Source organism: Macaca mulatta, chromosome 8, assembly GCF_049350105.2.
Source record: "Macaca mulatta isolate MMU2019108-1 chromosome 8, T2T-MMU8v2.0, whole genome shotgun sequence".
Taxonomy (NCBI): Eukaryota; Metazoa; Chordata; class Mammalia; order Primates; family Cercopithecidae; genus Macaca; species Macaca mulatta.
Window position 1 is genome coordinate 12,912,833 of NC_133413.1, and position 12,785 is coordinate 12,925,617.

At 46.6% G+C, this 12,785-nt stretch overlaps 1 protein-coding gene across 1 annotated transcript in view; it reads left to right on the plus strand.

The window, feature by feature from the left end:
• PRAG1 (PEAK1 related, kinase-activating pseudokinase 1) overlaps positions 1–12,534 on the plus strand; it is a 66,443-nt gene extending 53,909 nt beyond the window's left edge. The window contains exons 5-6 of the mRNA XM_015144776.3: positions 1,797–2,548; positions 11,004–12,534. Of these exons, the coding sequence (XP_015000262.3) occupies positions 1,797–2,548; positions 11,004–12,128 (1,877 nt within the window). The 3' untranslated portion in view covers positions 12,129–12,534. The remainder of the gene's footprint in view (positions 1–1,796; positions 2,549–11,003) is intronic.
• The last annotated feature ends 251 nt before the right edge of the window (positions 12,535–12,785 follow it).

Here is a 12,785-nt window from a genome sequence, read left to right on the forward strand (position 1 = left end):
CTCCCAGGCTCAAGCGATTCTCCTGCCTCAGACTTCTTAGTAGCTGGGATTACAGGCACGCACCACCACGCCCAGCTAATTTTTGTATTTTTAGTAGATATGGGATTTCACCATGTTGGCCAGGCTGGTCTCAAACTCCTGACCTCAAGTGATCCATCCACCTCACCCTCCCAAAGTGCTGGGATTACAGGTGTGAGCCACCACACCCAGTCTGCAAGCCATATTTCTTTCATATTTTAACCCTCAAGATAATAGGATGCATTTTACAGACTATGAATATGATTTATTATTTCTTTTATCCCCCTAAAAGCTGTTATTAAAATAGCAGATAACACCTTAGAGCTGTCCTGAGAATATAGGAAATGAGTATTATTTCAGTTTGCCCTTGGCTCTAATAGTGTATATCTCATATATATATACACACACACACATATATATAAAAGTGTATATCTCATATATATATATATATATAAACTTAAACTCTTCTTTCATTGTGAAGCCACTATGTTATATCTTGATGCCAAGAGTGAGGTCAGCCCTCACCTTTGTAGAGACTGGACCTTCATCTCACCATTCTGTGCGCTACCTAGAAAGGTTTTCTGACTGTCCCCATGCCCGGCAGACACCTGTGGCCCTGAGTGAGCCTTTGCCCAGGCAGACTCTTTATCCGTATGCACCACTCCGGAAACTGTGGGGCCTTGAAAAGACTCACTTTTCTTTAAGATCCATTTCCTTTTTCTAAAATCATGACCTTCCTGCTTTCTAAAATCTCTGTGGGCCTGCCTTACTCACTAAGCCAGCAGGGTATGCGTGAAATCTCCAGTGACTGCATACTAAAAAGGGAGAATTTTTTTTTTTATCTTTTTATTTTTATTTTTTTTTTTGAGATGGAGTCTCACTCTTGTTTCCCAGGCTAGATTGCAGTGATGCGATCTCAGCTCACAGCAACTTCCTCCTCCCGGGTTCAAGTGATTCTCCTGCCTCAGCCTCCTGAGTAGCTGGGATTACAGGCATCTGCCACCACGCCTGGCTAGTTTTTGTATTTTTAATAGAGATGGGGGTTTCGCCATGTTGGCCAGGCTGGTCTCGAACTCCTGACCTCAGGTGATCTGCCCACCTCGGCCTCCTGGGATTGCAAGCATGAGCCACCATGCCCAGCCAAAAGGGAGAATTTTACCATTGGTCAATTACACCCTCTATAAACCTGACTGTTAAAAAATTCCACTGAAACCACACATGTTCAAGTTTGTTATTGCTGTTGCAGCATTGTTTGCAAAATATTGGAAACAATTTAAGTGTCCATCAAAAAGGGATGGTTAAATAAATTATGATACTTACATATGATGATATATTATGGTAAGACTGTTTAAAATAATTAAATAGATCTGCATATTTGATTAAAAAGTCTCTCCAAGATGTGAAAGAAAAGCATTATTCCAAACAGTAGCCGCTCTTTGCTCTTTTCTATGTAATTGTGTGTGTGTGTGTGTGTGTGCGTGTGCACATTTGTTTGGATTGTTGGAGGGATGCATGAAACACTACTGGCAGTGGTTTCCTCTGATAAGAGAGGCTGGGTGCTGAGGGACATGCTAGGAGGAAGACTTAATGGTCAATCTATACCTTTTTTGCATTTTCACTTTTTCCACTGTGCATATATTGTCTATTCGAGAAATAGAAAAGAAGTAAAATAAAATCAATTGCTTTGACCAAATAAATAAATAAAGGAAAAAAAGTCTGCAGGATCCTGGAATTGAGTGGCATTGCTTGGCCTGATGGTTTCTGTCTCTCCTCTTCAGGTCCCTCGTCTGAGCTGGCTCACTCGCCCACCAACAGTGGGAAGAAGCTCTTTGCTCCTGTTCCATTTCCTTCAGGCTCCACTGAGGATGTGTCCCCCAGTGGACCCCGGCAACCCCCTCCACTCCCCCAGAAAAAGATAGTGAGCCGGGCAGCCTCTTCGCCGGATGGCTTCTTCTGGACCCAAGGCTCCCCCAAGCCCCAAACAGCAAGCCCCAAACTGAATCTAAGCCACTCAGAAACCAACGTCCACGACGAGTCTCACTTTAGCTCTTCGTTGAGCCCCGGGAACCGCCACCATGCTGTCTTCTCCTCTTCTGATCCTCTGGAGAAAGCTTTCAAAGGCAGTGGCCACTGGGTTCCAGCAGCAGGGCTGGCGGGCAACAGAGGTGGCTGTGGGAGCCCTGGCCTCCAGTGCAAAGGGACCCCATCCGCCTCGTCCTCCCAGCTGAGTGTGTCCAGTCAAGCCTCCACCGGGAGCACCCAGTTTCAGCTGCACGGTCTCCTAAGCAACATCAGCAGCAAGGAGGGCACCTACGCCAAGCTGGGGGGACTCTACACCCAGTCCCTGGCCCGCCTTGTAGCCAAATGTGAGGACCTCTTCATGGGCGGCCAGAAAAAGGAGCTCCACTTCAATGAGAATAACTGGTCACTCTTCAAGCTGACTTGTAACAAACCCTGCTGTGACTCGGGGGATGCCATTTATTACTGTGCCACCTGCTCTGAGGACCCCGGCAGCACCTATGCTGTGAAAGTAGGTACCACTCCCTCTTTCCATTCTGCTGTGCCACTGGCTGGTGCTGGCTTGGGCAGAACTGTGGCTTGAGCAAGTCATTTCTCCTGTCTGGGCATTAGGAGGGGAGTTGATTCCTAAGCATTCTTTTTTCTTTTTTTTTTTTTTTAAGATTTTTTTTCTTTTTTTTTTTTTTTAAGGAGTCTCACTTTGTTGCCCAGGCTGGAGTGCAGTGGCACAATCTTGGCTTACTGCAGCCTCTGCCTCCCACGTTAAAGCGATTCTCCTGCCTCAGCCTCCCGAGTAGCTGGGATTATCTGTGTGCACCACCATGCCCAGCTAATTTTTGTATATTTAGTAGAAATGGGGTTTCGTCATGTTGGCCAGGCTGGTCTTGAACTCCTGACCTCAGATGATCCACCCATCTTGGCCTCCCAAAATGCTGGGATTCCAGGTGTGAGCCACCACCCCTGACCCCTAAGCATTCTTTTAACACTTAGTGCTCAACAATTTCACTCTCTCTCTGCCCCAGGACATGGTGCAATGAGATTTGTAGTATCAATATAAGACACATTCTGTGCTTTAGCTGAATTAAGAAAACAGTTGCCTTTTAGTGCAACAGAGAGTTTATTCATGTATTGACCAGGTTTTTATTGAGTGTCTACTATATGCCAGGTACTTTGCCATAATCTGAGTATGTAGGGGTGAATATAAGCTTCCTTATAGAGCTATGATGTAGTGAGGGAGATGGATAATGAGGTCGTTCTTCTAATGTTAGATCCAGAAGGAGCATTCGACCTAGGAATCATCTTAAACAATAATAGTAATAATATCATTTGTGTGAGCCTTCACTCTACAACTAGACTCTTACCTCTAATCCTAACAGTAATCCTACAGGTTAGGTAGGTTTTACAGATGGGGGATCTGAGGCTCAAAGTAGTTAAGTAATTTGCCCATAGCTAGTTGGTGACTGAAAGGATTTGAGCTCTGGCGTGTTTGTCTCCAAAGCCTAAGTTATGTCCCTACCAGTTAAGATAAATGAAGCTCAGAGACATTAAGTGACTAGCTGAGGGCAGCACAGCTCTTTAACCTTTGATGCTGGTTCAGGCCTCTTGCTACCCGCACTGCGTTGCCCTGTCAGAGTGCAGCTCTGTGTGAACTAGTTGAGTCATTTGCACCCATTTGGGCCACTGGGGTCTCTACCATGAACTCCAGTCCTTCCTGTGGCCCTATTTCTCATCTTTTGCTGTTCCTTGATTACCTATTGAGACCCTGGCCCTTCTATAAATGTAGGCTTTTATTGGGAGTCAGGAGGGAGACCCTGAGCTGTTTTCTCTCATCCCCTGTCCTAAGACATCCTTTTTCTTCCAGTTAGAAAAGTGCGAAGAATAAGCTAATTTGAAATGGCCTTGGTGGGGCAGCTTGCTTACCAACAATTTTCTAAAATAATATTGCTAACATTTAAAAAATAACATTAAATAATATTTAAGTAATAATATTGCTACTATTAATAATATTATTCAGTATATATAAATAATATATAGTAATTATAATTAATAGTAGTAATACTAATGTTCATTATATATTTATAATTATTATTTATATGTACTGAATATTACCAATAGTAGTAGTAATAGTATTATTATAAATAATATGTACTGAATAATATTATTCAGTATCAAGAGAGAGCTGGCCTTTCTATTTGGAAGAGGAAAAAGCCTGGTGGAAGGGATTGAATCTCTCTTGCTCATGGGATAGAAAATGAGGTGATCCTTCTGCAAGAAGGAGCCCTTGGGACAAACGGTTTTGTTTTTACTTTTTTATTATTTATTTATTTATTTAGAGACAGAGTCTCGCTCTGTGCCCAGGCTGGAGTGTGTGGTGTGATCTTGGCTCACTGCAACCTCCACCACTCGGGTTCAAGCGATTTTCCTGCCTCAGACTCCTGAGTAACTGGGACTACAGGCGCCCCCCACCACGTCTGGCTAATTTTTGCACTTTCAGTAGAGATGGGGGTTTCACCATATTGGCCTGATTGGTCTTGAACTCCTGACCTTGTGATCTGCCTGCCTCGGCCTCCCAAAGTGCTGGGATTACAGGTGTGAGCCACCGTGCCCCGCCACAGTTTTGTTTTTCACATCCGTAAATAATTGTGCTGTGCAGCTTGGATTCTAGGGCCCCATATATTCATGCAGAATTAGCTGCATTCTCTAATAAACAACACAAAATAAATTTAATTTTCCTTAAGAATGTTAAAAACAAGTGTTGCTCCTTATTTCATTAGCAATAGAAGCCACACAGAAACCAAAAGATAAGCCTTAGCCCTCTAAACAAGAGCTGCAGGGGTTTCCTATTTGAATTTGCTGGAGACTGGTAGCTCAAGGACCATCTCTGTGCCACGTGAAAAAGGAAATTTGGAGACTAGCATCCAATATGCAGAGGATGGTAATTCTTGGAACGAGGTTACCAGGAACAGTATCAATTTGCAAATGTGCCTGGCCTGGTCACTGGGGGGTGGGCCGTGGGGGCCCTGGAGCATCATCTCGCACGGGCAGCTGTTCCACTTCATTAGCTCTCCAGTCTAGACGAAATACAGTCATCTGGGGATCCGCAAGAGGGGGAGTGGGTCTCCCTTCCCAGCCAGCGAGCTGCTGCCTGTCTGAGACTGAGCGCATTTCATCTGCGCATGTTAAGCAGGGAGCCGGCACTGAAGGCAGACGGAGCCTCATTTGCGATTGCGGAGTTCCAGTTAACAATAGAAGGCTCACACCTGCTCCTTGCTGATACTGGAACCTACTACCTTGGGCTCAGCGCCCTGCAGCAGTGAGGAGATAAAACTGGTTCTTGTAGCTCCACCGCATGAATAGGTGACAGGGAAAAAAAAAACCAAAAAAACCATTAGCTGTGTGTGCGTTTTCGAAGCAGTTTCATTTCTCAGCCATCTAGACAGTAATTCTAGTTTGGTGATTAGGGACCCGTTTTAAGCTGCTGGGCCTTTTTTATTTCACAGACATGATTTAGCCCAGACTTTCGCCTGTGAATGAGGCCCTGACTCCAAAGTTTAAATGAGTCCTGGCTCAGCAAAACGTTTGAAACTTGAGCTGAACCAAGGGTCTATGTAGAGTTCTAGAGCTAAAAATCCGAGTGCAGGGCCCCCTGAAAATGAAATGAGGGTGGGGGCGGGGAGTAGGGAGATGGAGATGGAGAAGCAGCCACTCCCCCCGCCACCGCCTCTTCCCCCATCCAGTACTGTAGAATGATCTCCGGCGAGGGCCCAGAGCTCACTCACAGGGCTGGTTAGCATGCGCCCTACGCAGCCCTCTCCGTTGCTGGGCTTTGAGGAAGCTGCGGGTCTTGCCAAAGGCCCACTGCACTGATTTTGAAATGCATCCAACCCAGTTGCCATTTACTCTGCTCCTTCATTTACATCTCTGTGCAAAATGTCAGCAGCCTGACTGGAGTTCCAGGTCTCAAGTGTTTGCTGGGCCCGGGCCTTTCATACCCCTGAGAAAAAGGGGCCATGGAAACTCTTCCCAGGCCCCTGGGCAGCTGTGCTCTTCGGGTTTGCACAATACCTGCAAGCCAGCTCTGGATGCCTCCGCACCACCAGAGGGCTACAGCCGAGATGGCAAGAGCAGTCACCATAGCAACCCTTCCCATTGTGCTCGCCCTGGGCTGGGCCTGGCCCTGGGCTGGGCCTGGCGCTGAGAGCCATGCCTGCATCATTTCATCTGATCCTCACAATGGCCCCACGAGGAAGTACTATCCCTGCCCCTGTCATTCAGAGGAGAAAACATGCTTTGAGATAAATACCGTCCATCTTCATTATCTATGGATTCTGTGTTTGCAAAATCATCTACCCGCTCAAATTTATTTGTAATTCCAAAATCAATACTCGAAGCACTTTCCAGTGATTTCTGGATATGCGTAAGGCAAAGAAAAATATAAGTCACCTGATGTTTTAGTTTGTTCTCACGCTGCTAATAAAGACATACCCAAGATTGGGTAATTTAATAAAAGAAAGAAGTTTAATTGACTCACAGTTCAGCATGGCTGGGGAAGCCTCAGGAAACTTACAATCATGGTGGAAGGGGAAGCAAACACGTCCTTCTTCACATGGTGACAGCAAGGAGAGCCAAGCAAAAAGGGAGAAGCAGCCAGGTGTGGTGGCTCATCCCTGTAATCCCAGCACTTTGGGAGGCTGAGGCAAGTGGATCATGAGGTCAGGAGTTCAAGACCAGCTTGACCAACATGGTGAAACCCCATCTCTACTAAAAACTAACATGCAAAAATTAGCCAGGTGTGGTGGCAGGCACCTGTAATCCCAGCTACTCGGTAAGCTGAGGCAGGAGAATCACATGAAACCGGGAGGAGGAGGTTGCAGTGAGCCAAGATGTGCCACTGCACTCCAGCCTGGGCAAGAGAGCAAGACTCCGTCTCAAAAAAAAAAAAAAAAGTGGGGGGTAGCGGAGAAAGCACCTTATAAAGCCATTAGATCTCATGAGAACTCACTCACTATCATGAGAACAGCACCAGGTTCCTCCCACCACACGTGGGGATTATGAGAACTACAATTCAAGATGAGATTCGTGTGGGGACATGGCCAAATTGTATCACCCAACGTGCATGTTTCCAGCTGAAGGGGAATGAGGCGACAGTCTCCCATCTTGTTTCAGCCCTCATCCTGGAAGCAAGGGCGTTTTTTTGCAGTCTATTTAGTGTCTTGTTTTTCACATTTATGTGCTTTTTGTTTGTCAATGAAAAGAGTCCAACTCTGTAAAACATTTGAAGAGATTTATTCTGAGCCAAATATAAGTCACCTGTGGCCCATGACACAGCCCTCAGGAGATCCTGAGACTATGTGCCCAAAGTGGTCGGGCCACAACTTGGTTTTGTACATTTTAGGGAGACATAGGTATCAATCAATACATGTGTGATGTACATGGAAGTTGAGGGGGCCAGGGGAAGCTTTCAAGTCATAGGTGGATTCAAAGATTTTCTGATTGGCACTTGGTTGAGTTATTATCCTTAGAAAGGAATGTCTGGGTTATGAGAAGGGGTTATGGAGTCAAGGCTTTATCATACAGATGAAGCCTCCAGGTAGCAGGTTTCAGTGAGAACAAATTGTAAATATTTTTTTCAGACTTGAAGAGTCTGCTCTATCAGTAATTCTAACAGGGAGGAGGGTAGCATGAGGCATGCCCAGCTCCCCCTTCCCATCATGGCCTGAACTCATTTTTTTAGATTAACTTTGGAATGCCCTTGGCTGAGAGGAAGGGTCCATTTCAGATCGTTGGAAGGCCTTAGAATTTTATTTTTGGGTTTACATGTTGTTGATTTTGCTGTTTAAAATGGCTGAAGCTGGATCATCTGAGGTCAGGAGTTCGAGACCAGCCTGGCCAACATGGTGAAACCCTGTCTCAACTAAAAATACAAAAAATTAGTCGAGTGTGGTGGCAGGCACCTGTACTCCCAGCTACTCAGGAGGCTGAGGCAGGAGAATCGCTTGAACCTGGGAGGCAGAGGTTGCGGTGAGCCGAGATCGTGCCACTGCATTCCAGCCTGGGTGACAGAGAGACTCCATCTCAAAAAAAATATATATATATAAAATAAAATAAAATAAAATTGTCCCAGCATAGGGCTGAAGTGCTGTCTAGTGTACCCAGCCACCACAAGGCTGGGATGTGCCTCACGGATAAAAACGTGTGTGTTAAATAAGCTTTGTTCAGGGATGAGCTCTAGTGCTGTTGCCTGTGAATTCATGTTAATGAATATTAACATGTTAATGTATGTTAATGTACATGTAACGTGTTAATGTATTTTAAACATGTAATGTGTATTAAACAAGGTATCTCTAAACAGAAGCACATGTGAAACAAGGTTGAACACTGGTGAGTTAATGAAAATATTGTGACCAGAAGTTCCCAGGAAACTTACCTTGTATTTCCCCTAAGCAATGGTTCTCTATTCACTAATTCAGTGTTTATGGCTTCTTCATAGAACATAACTTCTGTAAATAATGAAAATCCCCTGTAACTTGCCAACAGTTACAGAGCTAATACTTCAACCTAGGCCTTTTTTCACTGCAGAGCCCGTGCTTTTGACCTCTGGAACACTTCTACGTTGTATAGTCTGGAGCAAATAATTTAACCGCTGGAAGCCCCAGTTTCCTCCTCTGTAATAGCATCTTCCTCCTTGGATTTAATGAGATTGAATGGGATGCTGCATGGAGCCCTCACCATTGGCACAGTCCTTGCACATGCAAGAGCCCGATCTGTATGTGTTAGGGGTGAGACAGTAACAGTGATGTCCTTCCCACATCTCCATTGACAACACAGCTGCATACATGCAAGACGCTTTCTTTGAGGACCCCCTCCATTGCCGCAAATTTCCTTTAGTTTAATAGTGCTCCAGAAGCCTGCCATTTAAAAACCAAGTGCAGGCCAGGCACCGTGGCTCACGCTTGTAATCCCAGCACTTTGGGAGGCCAAGGTGGGAAGATCACTTGAGCCCAGGAGTTCAAGACAAGCCTGGGCAACATGGGATAACATTGTCTGTACAAAAATTCCAAAAATTAGTTGGACATGGTGGTGCACACCTCTAATCCCAGCTACTCAGGAGGCTGAGGCAGGAGAATTGCTTAAAACTGAGAGGTCAAAACTGCAGTGAGCTGTGATTGCACCACTGAACTCCCGCCTGTCTCAAAAAGTAAAAAATAAATAAAAACCGAGTACTGTTGAGTAGGCCAGAATAAGAAAGAGCCTGAACAATGCCTTTTAGACATGTATTTCAAAATCGTTTTTGTTAGTGTAATAGGAAGCAATGTCTGGGGTAAATGTCTTTCCCTTTTATTACCATTCTGCTTTTATAATAGATTACTAAATTAATGTGTTACCCACCATTCCCCACAATTAGCTTTAAAAACATCTCTTGGAGGCTGAGCTCTTGTATGCCAGGTTTCATGCTGAGAAGGTTTGTACAGCTGCAATATAAATAAATCTCCGTGAAAAGGTGCTTGCAATAGAACTTCTAAAAGTATCGCCTGTAAGCACTGAGGCACTTCAAAAACACTGCTTCGTCATCATTCCAACACTGCAGGCTGAAGGCAGGGTTATTTTGGGAGTGTTTGCAGGATAATATTTTTTGGGTAGATGTGAGATGCCTTTCTTCTCACATCTGATCTTTGTTTTTCTACAAAGCCTGGGTGAGGTTGCATCATAATATTCATTTGAGAAGGGAGACTTCAATCCCTTTCAGGGTAATGACAGGGAGATTGAGGCCTGACAGAGGGCCATTATGGCTGGTTCAAGACTCTCTAGTTGAGTGGCAGCCAGATGTGGACTAGGATTGCTAGAGGTCCCCAGGCGGCTGGCACTGTCATTTGTGTAAGAAGAGATGGAGGAGGCGAGAAAGACACAGTTGTGTGGATCCCCAGCTGCCCTTTCCACAGAGGAGCTTGAGATCTTCCATCTTGTTTTTCCTACCTTCATCTCAGAGGGTGCCCTGGGGTTCCTCTGAGGGTTCCTTCTGGTCCCCTCTTCCCTGGAGAACTTTCTGGTTTCTTTCAGCTGCTGTGACTCACCTTGGAGGAAAAGTGTGTGGGAAGTGAGGCTGCTTTCTTATAAATGCTATTCGGCTTTGTGAGAATTTGTCCACACTGTGCACAAAGGGATGTTTCCTACCAATACCTCCCTACCACACTGTGTGTTGCTCAGCAGGGACCCCACTCACTGGGTCGTATGGTCATTTTATGTTTAACTTTTTAAGAAATTGACAAACTGCTCCAAAGGGTCTGCCCCATTTTACATTCCCACCAGCAATGTGTGAGGATTCCCATTTCTGCTCATCCTCATAGACGCTAGGAACTGTCTTTTATTAGAACTCATTCTAGTGGGCATGGACTGATATCTCATTGTGGTTTTGATTTGCAGTTCCCTGATGACTAATGATGTCCAATATCTTTTCACATGCTTGTGGCCATTTACAAATTTTTTTGGTGAATTGCCTATTCATATCTCTTGCCCATTTTTTTTTCTTTTTTCTCTATGCTATGATTCTGTATCCTTTTTTGTTTGTATTATTGAGTTGTAAAAGAGTGGTTTTTTTATATACAAATTCCGGAAACAAGTCCTTTATCAGATACATTTTGGCAGATATTTTCTCCCAGTCTGTTACTTGTCTTTCCACTTTCTTAATGGTGCCTTTTGAAGCACAAAAGTTTAGAACTTTGAGGTTAAGTTTGTGATTTTTTTTCTTTTGTGAACGATGCTATTGGTGTGGTATTTAAGAAATATTTGCCCAACCCAAGGCCCCAAAATTTCTGTCCCATGTTTTCTTCTAGCATGTGTATGGATTGCTCTTACCCTCAAGCATATGTGGATAGGTTTATTGCACATAGATACTCAAATGTTCCACACTCTTTGTTGGGCAGAACCATGGGCCCCACTCTTGATTTCACTTCTCCTTCTCCCCACAGATCTGCAAAACCCCTGAGCCCAAAACAGTCTCCTACTGCAGCCCGTCCGTGCCCGTGCACTTTAACATCCAGCAGGACTGCGGCCACTTCGTCGCCTCGGTGCCCTCCAGCATGCTCACCTCCCCCGACGCGCCCAAGGACCCCGTGCCTACCCTGCCCGCACACCCCCCTGCCCAGGAGCAGGATTGCGTGGTCGTCATCACCCGAGAGGTGCCGCATCAGACCGCCTCCGACTTCGTGCGGGATTCGGCGGCCAGCCACCAGGCGGAACCCGAGGCGTACGAGCGGCGCGTGTGCTTCCTGCTTCTGCAACTCTGCAACGGGCTGGAGCACCTGAAGGAGCACGGCATCATCCACCGGGACCTGTGCCTGGAGAACCTGCTGCTGGTGCACTGCACCCCCCAGGCCGCCCCTGGGCCCACCCCCGCCACCGCCGCGCCTCCCTGCTCCTCTGCCGCCCTGCCCGCTGGTGGCACTCTCAGCCCCGCAGCCGGCCCCGCCTCCCCAGAAGGGCCCCGGGAGAAGCAGCTGCCCAGACTCATCATCAGCAACTTTTTGAAGGCCAAGCAGAAGCCAGGCGGCACTCCAAACCTGCAGCAGAAGAAGAGCCAGGCCCGGCTGGCCCCCGAGATCGTGTCTGCCTCCCAGTACCGCAAGTTCGATGAGTTCCAGACAGGCATCCTCATCTACGAGCTGCTGCACCAGCCCAACCCGTTCGAGGTGCGCGCCCAGCTGCGGGAGCGGGACTACCGGCAGGAGGACCTGCCGCCGCTGCCTGCGCTGTCCCTCTACTCACCCGGTCTGCAGCAGCTGGCACATCTGCTGCTGGAGGCCGACCCCATCAAGCGTATCCGCATCGGCGAGGCCAAGCGTGTGTTGCAGTGCCTGCTGTGGGGGCCCCGGCGCGAGCTGGTGCAGCAGCCGGGCACCTCGGAGGAGGCGCTGTGCGGCACGCTGCACAACTGGATCGACATGAAGCGGGCCCTGATGATGATGAAGTTTGCGGAGAAGGCGGTGGATCGCAGGCGGGGCGTGGAGCTGGAGGACTGGCTTTGCTGCCAGTACCTGGCGTCCGCGGAGCCCGGGGCCCTTTTACAGTCGCTGAAGCTCCTGCAGCTTTTGTGAGCCAAGCCCCAGCCTGCACTGTCGCTGCCCCTTCCCTGCCTAACCCTTTCCTGTCTTGCCTTGGAAGCGCCCATGTCTCCCTGGGAAATGGTACAGATGACTGGTATACCTGGATGTAAAATATATAAATATATATATAGAAAATACATATACCATATATAAATATGAAAGCCTAAGGATGCTGTTGCCCGTCCACACTGGTCTCTCTGCACCAAGTCCTCCTTGTTTTCTTCCGTAATTATGTACATTTCTAGCTCCATGCAACGTCCTGAGGACAGTTCTGTGAACAGAATGCAGCCTGGACACTGGCCTCCATACCTTGTTTAGGATTTCTTCACCCTTTTGTCAAATTGTTATTTAAAGAAAAAAAAAAGAAGAAGAAAACTCCATTAAAAATTTTTTTGGTTGAGTCATGAGCAAAGCCCTTTATCCTTAAGTGCCTGAGTGCATTAATATGCTTGGTGGGTAAAACGGACCTGTCTTTGGTCTTACGCTTTTCAGGAGATAGAGCAGCAGTCTACAAAGGACCAGGCAAGTGGGTACCAATTAATCTTCCCTGTTTCTCTTCCCACCTGGAAGCCTCCTGGAAAGAATCCAGACACAGTCGCTGTGATCCCAGTGGTTTGGAATTCAAACCCATTTCCAGTTTGCTAAAGC